Genomic DNA, 13,333 nt, shown 5'->3' on the forward strand with positions numbered 1-13,333 from the left:
GCTAGGTTAAAACTACCACTTATCAGCTACTTATCAAATCTTGAATACATTCTAGTAAGTACATAAATCATAATATCATATTAAAAATAATTCTCCAAACAAACTAATGTGTTCACAAAACAGGCTCGTGTACACAATATCCGCTTATTAACTCTATGTTTTATTATTTATTGCGATTGAACTGCTTTAAAACATGCAATTTTCATGGTTCAGTATTGTCAACTTAAGCCATATCTGTTGTTTTTTAGGTGATTGTAGTTCAGACATGTTTGATAATGCCATAAAAGCCAAAATAATACTTTGCTACTTTCTAAAGATTTACGAATTCATCCTTTCTTGAGATTGATCCTTCAATGGTTCAATTACTGGTGGCCCGTAGGCCTTTCCAGTTTCACTAATACAGGTGGGCGAGGACAAGCTCAACCAGGAGGAGTGGAATTTGCTAACAACTACCCGATCATCCCCAAATGAGACCTAACAATTGAAGAACAGCTGCTTCGCGAATGAATCTACTACCGGATCGGAATCGCGACCCGCTGAGAAGATCTGGCGAGATACTCAGCGGGCTGATGTCGGGCGGGTTAGGTCGCACCTGGAATCTTTGCCGAGTTCGACGAGTACGATTACCGGGGTCCCTAAGTCTGCTCCTAGTGTTAGGGCTGAAAGCGTCTAATGCAAGAGCTATTGAATCTGATGGATCTGTAAGAACATCTAGGGCGTCGACGGTGACTGACTCCTGCGTGATCAGGATTTGGGGAGTAGTCTACCTTTTAAACCTTCTATGGACTTCCACAAATAATTCAAAACAAAATTAGCCAAATCGGTCCAGCGATTCTCGATTATTAGCGAGACTAACGAACAGCAATTCATTTTTATATATATTGATTGCAATGACCCGGGCAACGCCGGATATTAACGGCTATAATAAAGGCGACAGTGTGCTCGCTAGTTCGTGATTTTACGTACAAATGATTCAAGTACAAATCGACTGATAGTTCAAGAACGAGTATAGTGAGAAAAAAAAAATAACCACCACTATCTGACACCAGACAACTGCAACGTGTTTCATTCTTTCTGAATTACCTACAAATTAGGCGCGGCTAAAGCCATGGGCCACGTTTAGCAAAATTAACAATAGTGTGTTTTATTATGTTACGCTTTCACGTCTTAACTTCTCAACCGATCATAATAAAACCATGCATATGCGTAATCAATTCAGTAAAAAGCTTAAGGTAGTTTCTAACCACAAAAAAGGACGTTTTGCAAGGCATATTTCCACTCAAGCTAACGCGAGTAAAGCCGCATGTTAAAAGATTAAGGTCGGTATCTTTGAACGATAATAGCCTCGAACCAACAAATTGAAAGAAGGCAAAAATAAAAGATATATTGATGAAGCCCTGAAAAAGGGACAGATTGTGGTAAAAGACAGTGATGGTGAACTCAACTTACTACCATATATTGCTGTCTATTTTCGGTCGCAAAACAATTGTGTGTTCCACGTTCCTCTGGTTTTAAGGTGGAATCACTAAAATACAGTTCCAATACGAGGAGACCTATTATTACCCTGTTGTGATTTCAATCTGCGGTAGCCTGATTGTATGCGAGCTCAACCGCCTAATTCAAACTGGGATTTTGCGCGCTCAGACATTCATTGTACTCCCACTTTTACTTAAGCCCAAAAACAAGGTATTGTTGGATGCCACGTAATTTTGCAACACTTTAAATTACACATTAATGCCGCAATTGCTCATAATGAGAGCTCTGTGGTCAAAAATTAAATAAATTGTAAGCCGCTACCTGTGGGCTGTCTAATTTAGGCGTGAAGTAAAACCCCATAATTACTTTTTATTTTAAAAAAATAAACGAGAAACGCATACGTTATATTGCCATCGCCTTATTTGTTGCTTTTAGATAAATTTTAATGAAATGCAAGAAATCTAAAGACAAACAGATGTTATACAAACAAAAAATATTATAGAATAGACATTCATACAATCAATACTCTGACCTCATGTCTTAGAGTGGTTGCTGGTATTCACGTTGTGATGTCTATGGCCCCCAATAACCAGAGAGTCGTGAACTCAACCATGTATGTACATATATCGTTCATTATTTAAGCATACGGCACCCTGCAAATTGAATTAAAAACACGCTTAGATTGTCACCGTGCACGTAAGAACAAATTTAAAGTCACCATTGACACCAGGGACATTCACAATGCAACACAACAATGTGTGGCAGAAAAAGCGGAAAAGACCATCGAATACCAGACAGATCAATCTAGAGACGCTAATGAGAAGAAGTTTTGTTAAAGTTTTGAAGGAATATGTAAAAGAGTCTTCTATTGGTGGTATCAAGGAGATCTGTAGCCCCAACATCGGATGGAGAGAACGGTTAGATTGCTAATTTTTATTTCACAAGATTATAATATTCTACTCGAGATACATCAATATCGGTTAGCTCGAGCACTTAATTAATCTGTGCAAATCCAACAATCAAGCAATATATTTAATCCCATTGACCAAAAAGCCTTAATTACTAGGTCACAAAATCGCTTAAAAAAAAAAGAAGCAATCTCTTTCATACATGCTTTACCGCGAGAGATTACCGAAAATACTACAGTGGGCTTAGTGCGAGTTTTTAACATTCTCGATAGCGTAAAAGTTAGCTCATATTTGTATGGAATGGGATCGTTTGCCTACGTTTGTCGCTAGGGGCGCTGTTCCAACTGCATACAAAATTGGGTTAACTTTTATGTTATCGAGAACGTTAAGAAAGTCGTACTAAGCACACAGATCAGTCACCTTCAACAGTCAACGTTAGGAAAGATAAATTTACATAAACCAGTACGAAATTTCAATATAATATGTGCTGGAGATTAAAAAAGCTTCAATACTAAAAGTACAAGACCTATTGTGACCATGAAGCAAACATGCATATCGTTTTAAGCTTTCGCGGCTATCAATATCATAAATACTATTATTTTAAGGGTTATTATTTAAAAAAATTCGAGCTCTCATTATTATAATGCTATTGCAATCGCCATGATCACGTTTTTTCCCTACCTAATCGTTGATGGCCTAAGGGGCTATTCTTATTATTCACGGACCGGTAGATGAGCTCACAAGTTCAACCTGAGAGAATTGCTAACGCTGATCCTAGCCAGAGCAGTGCTTCGATGAATCTACCACCGGATCGGAATCCCAGGTAGACTGACGACTGCAGGTAGGACCTTGGAAGCAAAGAAATCGGTCTACCCTCTTTCTGGTTTGTTTTTAGATACTATTACTGGAACTCAACGTCTCGTTTAGAAAAAAAATCAGGACCATTTAAAAACACATTGTGTTTACTAAGCATATAATTAAATCCACTTGTATAACCATCATCCTGGTTGAAGCTCATTTATTTAAATATTTCAATTGCTTAATTGATCAGTCTCGGTATACTGTGGCATTCAGCAGAGAATACCTTTAGCCTGTTCTATAAAACCAAAAAAATCATGGTTAGAACCCGTGAAATAACGGCGTTGTCTCTCATCGAACACGATTCATACTCCGGTTCGTGTTTCAAGGTAAGTTAAGGTAAGGTAAGTTTTACTGGTGGTAGGACCTCTTGTGAGTCCGCACGGGTAGGTACCACCGCCCCGCCTATTTCTGCCGTGAAGCAGTAATACGTTTCGGTTTGAAGGGTGGGGCAGCCGTTGTGACAATACTGAGACCTTAGAACTATATCTCAAGGTGTGTGGCGCATTTACGTTGTAGATGTCTATGAGCTCCAGTAACCACTTAACACCAGGTGGGCTGTGAGCTCGTCCACAAATCTAAGCAATAAAAAAAAAAAAAAAATTATCAATTCAGATGGGCATTATGCTTGTCTGCCTATCGAAGCAACTACAAATTATGGATCTCTAATTTTCAGACTTCTCTGGATTGGAGTTTTTGTCGTAATGATGAGCGCGATGTTTTACTATCTCCACCACACATGGTTTGAGATATTGACAAAACCGCTGGTTATCAGCATGGAGTCTTCTACCTATCCCATATCAAAAATTAACTTTCCTGCTGTAGCCTTTTGTAATACGAACAGAATAAGCAGAAAGGCTTTGAAAGAATTTTCTCAGATAATGTAAGTTTTGGTATAGCAATTAAGTAGGAAGAATTTCAAATTATAAAAAAGGAATTATTTTATAATTCAAAAGTAAACATTCACACATTCATTAAATATTCACGCTGCTGATTAACCCTCATATCATATTTCATTTACATTACCCGGTGTTTAATATTGCATATAGACCTTTGGTTACCTATATGTGACGTTTGTAAATCGTGCAATCGGACGGTTAGTTTAGTGTTTCGTGCGACAGAGATAATACTCTACGAAGCCGAAATTAGCCGAATGCTTCTTTCCAAAGGTCGATGCGCAATATTTATGGCCGGGTACTGTAACAAAACTATAGATAATCAATAATCCATTTAACAAGAAAACAATTGAACCTTGCAATTGTACTTAATACAAATCACTCCACTTTGACTGCTTACTATCTATTTCTTTTAAAATAAGGCTTAGTGATAAGCAGCGGCTTGCATAATAAATGTGGTAATTACTAACCACCAGCTTTTGAAAGCTATCAAAATACGGCTTAAGTATTTAATAAAATAGAAAGACATATATAAATTTTAAAATTTAACAACCAGGCATAGGAGCATGGCGTTAAATAACGAAACAATAGAGGAAGTTGAACGTTTCTTTTTACAATATGGCCGCCTTCTAGATTATTCGTATGATGATATCTTAAGGAATCACCCCTTTTTGGATATAATAACGCTCAAAGATTTCTATTCACAAAATACATCGGAAGTCATGCAAAAGGTTTGTATTAGCAAATGAATTTTTTGACAAACTTTACTGTTGCCTAATTATTTTAGAGATAAAACCCTAAACAATTCTAAGCATGATCTCGTATAGAATAAACAAATATGTATTGTTTAATTCTAGTAAGTGACAGCCGTAAACGTAACACGATCGCTACTTAAGATTACCAAAGCGCTTGCATTACAGTTGGCTCCGAAATGCGACGAAATGCTACTCAGATGCGGATGGGACAGCGAAGAAGTTAATTGCAAAACTAATTTTGACGTCCAATTGACGGTCAGGGGACATTGTTGTATATTCAACTATATTCAGGAAGACTCTGTCGATGAGTATGTATAAGATTATTGGACTGCTTAATAATTATAATCGCATTTACGCTTTGTATTCCTGAGCTAGCTCCTGTCTAGCTTAGGGTAGTAAAAACATCTTCTTCAAATGAATTAGCGTCGATAGAGGTAGAAAAAATTAATGAATTTTATGCGCCACTGTGTTATCTGCCGCTGATATCAAGGTATTGTGTTTCAAAGTAAGCTTGTTTAAGTTGTAGTAGTCTCTTGAGACTTCAATGGCAGCAGGTGAATCAAGAACTGAAAAATCATCAAAGCCTGTTTGTCATTCTATTTTTATTTATTTATTTATGTACACACAAAAAAGAAGACATAGTACACAGTAATAGGAAAATTATGTACAAAGGCACTGCTTATTTCTTTAAGAAGTCTCTTCCAGCAGACCTGCGAGAGGATTTTGAAAATAGTATCTATTTTATTTATATATCTATTATACCTATTTATTATTTATATTTTAGTTTCTTTCTTAGTTTAGTTTCTGTAGCGAACTTTAGTATTATCCAAATAAATATATGAAATCGTATAAATAAAATAAATAAAAAAACTTAGGTGCCTTTTCTATTTTCTTTAACAAAATTTTTTTTTTAGATTACTTTATGTTCGAATTTTTATCATCGGTCGAACACGAGTAGGCATATACCGGTCACCGTCCTCGTCGAGCCCGTCGCTTGCGTCGAAGGGCTCGACGAGCGAATTAACCCACAGACAGCCCACTGAGTTTCTCGCCGGATCTTCTCAGTGGATTGCGTTTCTGATCCGGTGGTAGATTCTGCGAAGCACTGCTCTTGCCAGGGTCAGTGTTAGCAACACTCCGGTTTGAGCCCCGTGAGCTCACCTACTAGTTAAGGTTACGCTGATATAGCCTCTCAATCAGCTTAGGTAGGAAAAAAAAAGTAGGCAGGGCAGGCAAAAGTAGGGGGTTTTATTTAATTGACGTAATGCATATTTAGTGAAATGTTATAGTGATTTGTGTTGTGAAATGTGAATGTGTGTTATAGTCCGAATTCAGCTAACAAGGACGTCAAACGGCAGTCCGTACCGGGAGCACTCTATGGACTACGTTTGGTTCTTGACCCGATGATTGATGACTACGCCTATACCGTAAACAACATACGAGGGTTTGATGTAAGTATTTCATTCACTTCCAAGTAAACATCCAGGCCACTCGACTTGAATATTAGGATACTTACCGAAAATAATTTGACCTCATAATCAAAAGAGACTCGCTTCAAACAAGATAGGCTAATCTGACTAGTTATCCTTAGAGCTACGTATATTACTTATATAAAGTTCCCCCTTAATGTCCTTCACGTAGTGCCAAAAGTCCCCGAGAAAAATGACTATGACGTATAAGCAGACAGATCGAAATAACGTTTTTTGACATTGGGCCACGGAGCTCTATGAAAGAATACTACATATTTTCAAATAACAATTTCTCATGTAGGTTTTCCTGTTTTCCCCCGGTCATTTCGCCGATTTTAGCGGGGGCAAAGTGATTTATCGCATAGTGGAGCCTGACAGAGCAGAATTCATTGAACTATCTTCTATACAACAAAGAGCTGCTGCCGAGGTCCGGAAATATCCTGTTCGGATTGTAAGTTATTACTTACTGAATTCACAATATTAACACGGCTTCGTTTCGTCTATCGTATTGGTAGGCAGCGGCTTGGCTCTGCCCCTGGCATTGCTGAAGTCCATGGGCGACGGTAACCACTCACCATCAGGTGGGCCGTATGCTCGTCTGTCTACAAAGGCAATAAAAAAATACTTCAACTATCAACAACTAATTGAATTTCAAACAAAATCCTCAGCGTCAATAGCGACGATATACTGTTAGTGGATATGAGCCTTCAAACCGATACTTCAACTTTTGATTGATTTCCCGTTCCCGTCCGCGAAGCCGAAGATAGAATAGCCTTTTAGGCTACCAGCGAATAGCTAGGGAAAAAAATGTAGCTTCCCTGTAGAAATGGATGGGGCGGTATCGACCCGTGCGAGTTTTCAAGCTGACATTACGCTATTAACGTTTTAAAATGACTAAAAATCTCTTGGGTCACATACAGGTATTTTAATTGAATTGTCATCAAAATATACTTGTTGAATTTCCAAACCTGCAGTCTCTATCAATGGTTTCAAAGAAAAGTCACAGTCCTGAAAAGAACTCTACTCCTCCTTGCATCATATTCCTCACTGCTGAGGGTCGTGACCACCCTTTTGTATCACCTTCGCACGCACGATCTTTCTCCATCTATTCTTGTCTCTGGCGGTGTGGAGGGCGTTGTGAAACGTGGAATCAAGAGCGGTGCGGATCTGGTCGGACTAACGTATTGGGCTGCGCTACGACAGTCACAATGAGCCTCTCGAGATTGCTACCATCCTTCCGTGCAAAGAAAAGAACTCTACGACATCTCTCTTTTCCGAGAAAAGAACTCTACGACATCATTTTTTTAAACTAAATACATTATTATTTAAAAACCACAAAAATTTAACAGAACGGAAGACAGTTTATTAATTTTTTTGTATTCTTATAAAAGAATGGGAGTACCAAAAGTGGCGTTCAAAAAAATTAACTAATAAATATTTTACATTAAATTTTAGAGAAAGTGCTTTTTCCAAGACGAGAACGGTTCTTCACACAGGAAAACTTATACTTACAACTATTGTATAATTAACTGTCGCATCAAGTCCATACAGTCGCTTTGTAAATGCACCCCTTACTTTTTGCCCGGTAAAGATAGGGCACGTACATGTACACTAGAAGATTTAAAATGCCTTAATAAATATAGGGGTGAGTAAACATTTGCTCTAACCGTTAAAAATGTATAAATATATTTTAGTAATAGGAAATATCTACGGACAAAGGACAATGCCCAAAAGTGGGCCAACTTCATGACAAAACTATTTGTACTTGAAAAACTATGCCTTATTTTTTCATGTTGTTTAGTTTATGTATCAACATTTCTTTCACCCTGGCATTGTTTTACAAAAAAATAAATTACTTATTTGATAACATCCCAAAACTGAGTGCCATAGTTTTTAAATTCACCAATAGACAAAGGGAAAATTAGCCCATACAGCCTTATAGTAAACCTATATGCTGACAAACGAAAGAGTTGTCTGACTTGAACAACAAATTAAAAAAAATAGCTAATGGTTATAATTCACAGACTTTTTGGTTTATTGTTGTTCAATTCACTATTTATGCATTGTAATAATAATTATTACTTAAAACCATGAATTATTTAATATTTTAGATATTAATGATTCCATTAGTAAAAATCTCAATGGCCTACCATTACTCTATTCTTATTATATAATATGATCAGAGGGTTTTGGCAGCAACCCGAGTGAAGCGTCACTTGAAGTTTTATTTTAATGTTTTTTTAATAGCTTATTGTGATGTATAATATACAAATTGGGTGTTGTTTTGTGTATTAAACGTCAATAATCGTTGTTCACGATTATTGAGGCATTGGAATAAAACTGTGGCTAACATAGCAGTGACTGTTTTTTTTTTCAAGATAAAAGGTCTCCGGAAATTCACGCTCACTCAATGTGCTATTCATCAAGTTGACGTTAAAACTCCCAAAAAGCAATAAAAAGAAATACACCGGATTTTTATTAACATAAAAAGTATATAAAAAATATAACTACGACAGACTAGGCTGTATAGGCTACGCTCTTTGCCTGCTTGTTGGCGAATTTAAAAACAACAACAACAATATCGTTGCCGGCTTCCGGATTTCATTTCATTTTATTATTATTATTATGAGGATATAATAATAATAAAATGTACGTAAGGGCTTATTTCTAGCAACATTAACCACAATTAACTTATTTAATACTGTAAATAATGATGAGAGCGATTATTGATTTCGAAGAAAACAATTAACAACTTAATTTTAGCTGCAGAGAAAAACAGATTTCTCTTAAACCTGGGTGAGAATATAAAAATCGTTTTCTGAATATGAAACGATATTTCTTTGTCTATCAAATTAAGTTAAAATCATCATCACCCGACAACTTTTTTTAGGGGCCCAAACGCCCATAGAAAATGGGCATTGTCCTTTAAAACTCGTTCGCGTTCCAACTCTTTTTTTTATTGCTTAGGTCGGTGGACGAGCTCACAGCCCACCTGCTGTTAAGTGGTTACTGGAGCCCATAGACATTTACAACCTAAATGCGCCACCCACCTTGAGATGTAAGTTCTAAGATCTCAGTATAGTTACAACGGCTGCCCCACCCTTCAAACCGAAACGCATTACTGCTTCACGGCAGAAATAGGCGGGGTGATGTTACCTACCCGTCAACACAAGAGGTCCTACCACCAGTATGTTACAGGACCCTTCGAATAGGAGCGTCTAGAATTATGGTGCCTTTTGTTGCCCTTTAGGCCGCCCAGGCGGTGCCCCTGGTGTTCCGGGATGCCCCACTAAACCATAATCAGCCTGTGAAATCGGAACGCGATAAACCGCCAACCGGTAACTTTTCAATATCAATTGTGCTATACAGGTAGCGCGGCACGGCATCATCCCCTGTGGCCGCTAAGCCTTCAACGGGGAAACCACTTCCTACAAGAATTGTGGTAACTGGTTAATAATTTTTTTCAGCATAATAATAATAAATTATTTGTCCAGAAAAACTTCTCTACTTGTACCCAAATGACGCCCAGGATCTTCGCGGACTTGAAACGGAAGTGGAAGATTCCCTTTTCTGTCCCAATTGCCTACCCGATTGTGAACCTATACAGCACTATGCCAAATCTTACAAGATATCTATAAATACAATTGAAGAGCACTTTGTACCATTCAGGAGTGATATGTTGTAAGTAAAAATATAATCTACTCTAGTTCGACCGGACTCAATTTTAACTAGTGGAACAGAGACCGTTACTCTGTCATTCTACTAGAACCTTTTTTTTATTTTTTATTTTTCCACCTGTACTGATAGCCATGAGAGGCTATTTCAGCTTCTCCTTGACGTGTAGGTGAGCTCACGGGGCTCAAACCGGATTGTTGCTAACACTGGCCCTAGCAATGTCAGTGCTTCGCAGAATCTACCACCGGATCGGAAATGCGACCCACTAAGAAGATCCGGCGAGAAATTCAGTGGGCTGTGTCTGAGTTAATTTACTCGTCGAGCCCTTCTTCGCAAGCGACGGGTTCGGCGATGACGGTGATCGGTGCTTGAGGCATGAGGTACCTAAAAGCACCGTTAATGGATCGGGAGGATCCGTAATGACGTGCTTAAGGCAACTAGAACCAATGATCTGCTCAAAACGTCAGTTCTCAAAATTCGTATATCAAGTGCATTTTAGTTCAATTAATAACGCAAGTTCGATCAGAACACAGGCAATTGATAATGCAGACGATTAATTTTATAAATTTTGATATGGCCAATGGTTCTCGAAAATAATATCATTCACCACGATCACAGCTTCGATCTTATAACTCTGGTCCATGGCCGCCTAGATTGTATATTCAGATTACGCTAATTGGAGGCAAGCTCTGTAGACTACTTATTTATTTTGGATGTAAAGAAGTTGACCTTCCGGAACTACCTACTACTGATTTTATTTCAATTCAAATTGATAGCGATACATGCACTAAATCAAATAAGCTCACAATAACCATATTTTATTCATTGAATAATATTACAATTGGTGTTAACTATAGGCACCTATCACAAACTTTAAGCAGTTGGAAATTACTTTGTTTCAGTGACAAAATAAACATCACCGGAAAAATCCTAGTTAGCATTTATCATTCTGCACCCACCGGGACCTTGGATCGCCTTGATGTCGTTTCGTATTGGTTCGAAATATTAAGTAAGAACATTGCTTTTTTTTACTAATCTCGGTTATACGTAGTACTTGCACTAGCTACGTATTCTTAACGTTAATAGTAACGTTATAACGTAGAGTACGCTATAACGTTAAAACGTAAAAGTACTAGAAAAATAGCATGTTAAACGCAACCGCTACGCGCCGTTACACTTATCAGTAATCGCTGCTTAAATATTAAACTAGGTATACTGTATTGGCTAGCCGGCTATGGTAAGCTTGATCAAGACTCTCAATAGGTATTCCCAATTACTTAAGCCCAAACAAAAAGCTTCAAGTAAACAATATAAAGTGAATCTGAATAAAACGCTGTGATTCGTCTCATAGAAATCTAGAGTAAGTTTAACTGCAAGTTGTATTATAATTTATTGAAATCTAATTTGAAAATAGTATAATCCACAATATCTAGAACATCTTCATTATTCTTAGTAGTAGTGATGGGAGACTGTTCGACTATAATAGATATGTTTGAGAAGGCTATCTATGATTTTATATTTGGATAACTGTTTCCTAGGTGCATAAACGAGCTTCCGTATCTCTGTAAATGATGTAAGTGTAAGGGCCATGGTAATCCATAGATTTTATGTGTTCTATTTACATTTTGCGATTAGTACACTTCCGTTTTAAGACAATACATAGGCATCGTATTAAAATATTAAAGCTTAATTTTACTCTCTCCCTCTCGTTATCTCTGTTTGCCTGCTTTTTTTTCTCAATCCTGCTATCATCTAGTCCCTGCTATTGTTGGATTTGTTTGAAAACCTACTAAATAGGTAGGCAATTAGGTAGTTAACTATCTTATGTCTCTGAAAGCACGTTCTGGATTACAAACTCTGCCGTTTACAAACACTGCGGTTAAAAGTAAGTATTTTATTAGATGATTTTTTTCAATGTTTTTTTTTATTTAACAGGTAACATCGGTGGATTCTGCGGTTTTCTTTTAGGGTTTTCTCTTTTTGCCATTGTTGAAGTGTTTTACTACTTTGTCGTTCGTTTTACAATTGTTGTTACAAACGCCTACAACATTGCTAAATAGAAATTTGAATTTTTTTTTTTTTTTTGTTATTGCTTAGATGGGTGGACGAGCTCACAGCCCACCTGATATTAAGTGGTTACTGGAGCCCATAGACATCTACAACGTAAATGCGCCACCCACCTTGAGATATAAGTTCTAAGGTCTCAGTATAGTTACAACGGCTGCCCCACCCACCCTTCAAACCGAAACGCATTACTGCTTCACGGCAGAAATAGGCGGGGCGGTGGAACCTACCCGTGCGAACTCACAAGAGGTCCTACCACCAGTAATTACGCAAATTATAATTTTGCAGGTTTGATTTTTATTACACGATGTTATTCCTTCACCGTGGAAGTCAATCGTGAACAATTGTTAAGTACGTATTTCATTAGAAAAATTGGTACCCGCCTGCGGGATTCGAACATCGGTGCATCGCTAGATACGAATGCACCGGACGTCTTATCCTTTAGGCCACGACGACGACAAAAGAAGAAGAAGTAAGAAATATAATCTTAAGTATTCTGGGTACTATTCATATTGTACTCCTATTGTAGCCTATTGTAAGACGTCTACTTATAATACATTACATAAATTAGATTACCTATAGTAACTACATAAATTGGAAAATTAATTAAACAGGCATAAAAATGTTATAGAAAAGTAATTAAGTTGAACACATTATGTAATAATGCTTATAATATTAAACTAGCTAATATATAAGAAAAACTAAACAAAAAACAAGCATTCTTATTTATCTTATTTTGTTAATAACGATCCAACAAAAGTTCACGTATTGTCTGTAACTGGTACTGTAATAAAATGTCACAAGGACTTACACGCTATTTCGGATCCTCCCGATCTACTTTTTTTTTATGATTGAGGGCTTACTGGTGACCCGTAGGCCTTTCCATCTTCACATGGACAGGTGGGCCAACAAGGGCTCAGCCAGAAGGGACGGGATTTGCTCACAACTACCTGAGCGTCTCCAAGGGAGACCTAACAACTCAAGAGTGGCTGCTTCGCGAATGAATCTACTACCGGATCGGAATCGCGACCCACTGAGAATATCCGGCGAGAAACTCAACGGGCTCCCGATCTAATTTTCACTCACCACATACACATACATAATGCGAATGCCGGTAGTCATGCCATAGCATCCACCTCTATTTTCCTATAAAAGCCCGTTATTCCAAACGCCTTAGGTGGTTTTTACATTAAGTACTGGTTGTATTATAATTATACTAGTGATTGGTTGTA

General features: G+C 37.5%; 1 protein-coding gene across 2 annotated transcripts; it reads left to right on the plus strand.

Moving 5' to 3' along the window:
* The first annotated feature begins 1,389 nt into the window (after positions 1-1,389).
* LOC114246447 (pickpocket protein 28) lies at positions 1,390-12,882 on the plus strand. Of its 2 annotated transcripts, XM_089738344.1 has the most exons (10): positions 1,391-2,393; positions 3,919-4,125; positions 4,695-4,869; positions 5,059-5,201; positions 6,218-6,344; positions 6,664-6,813; positions 7,818-8,007; positions 9,857-10,043; positions 10,940-11,046; positions 11,973-12,882. In XM_089738344.1, exons 1-10 carry the CDS (start codon positions 2,218-2,220, stop codon positions 12,095-12,097), a joined length of 1,587 nt encoding a protein of 528 aa, XP_089594470.1. In that variant the 5' UTR covers positions 1,391-2,217; the 3' UTR covers positions 12,098-12,882. The 2 variants fall into 2 exon arrangements, with proteins under 2 accessions (XP_028034767.2, XP_089594470.1); XM_028178966.2 differs by lacking the exon at positions 10,940-11,046 and having other exon boundaries at positions 1,390-2,393; positions 11,973-12,075.
* Positions 12,883-13,333: the final 451 nt, after the last annotated feature.

The sequence above is a fragment of the Bombyx mandarina genome, chromosome 25, assembly GCF_030267445.1.
Source record: "Bombyx mandarina strain Sakado chromosome 25, ASM3026744v2".
NCBI classification, from domain to species: Eukaryota; Metazoa; Arthropoda; class Insecta; order Lepidoptera; family Bombycidae; genus Bombyx; species Bombyx mandarina.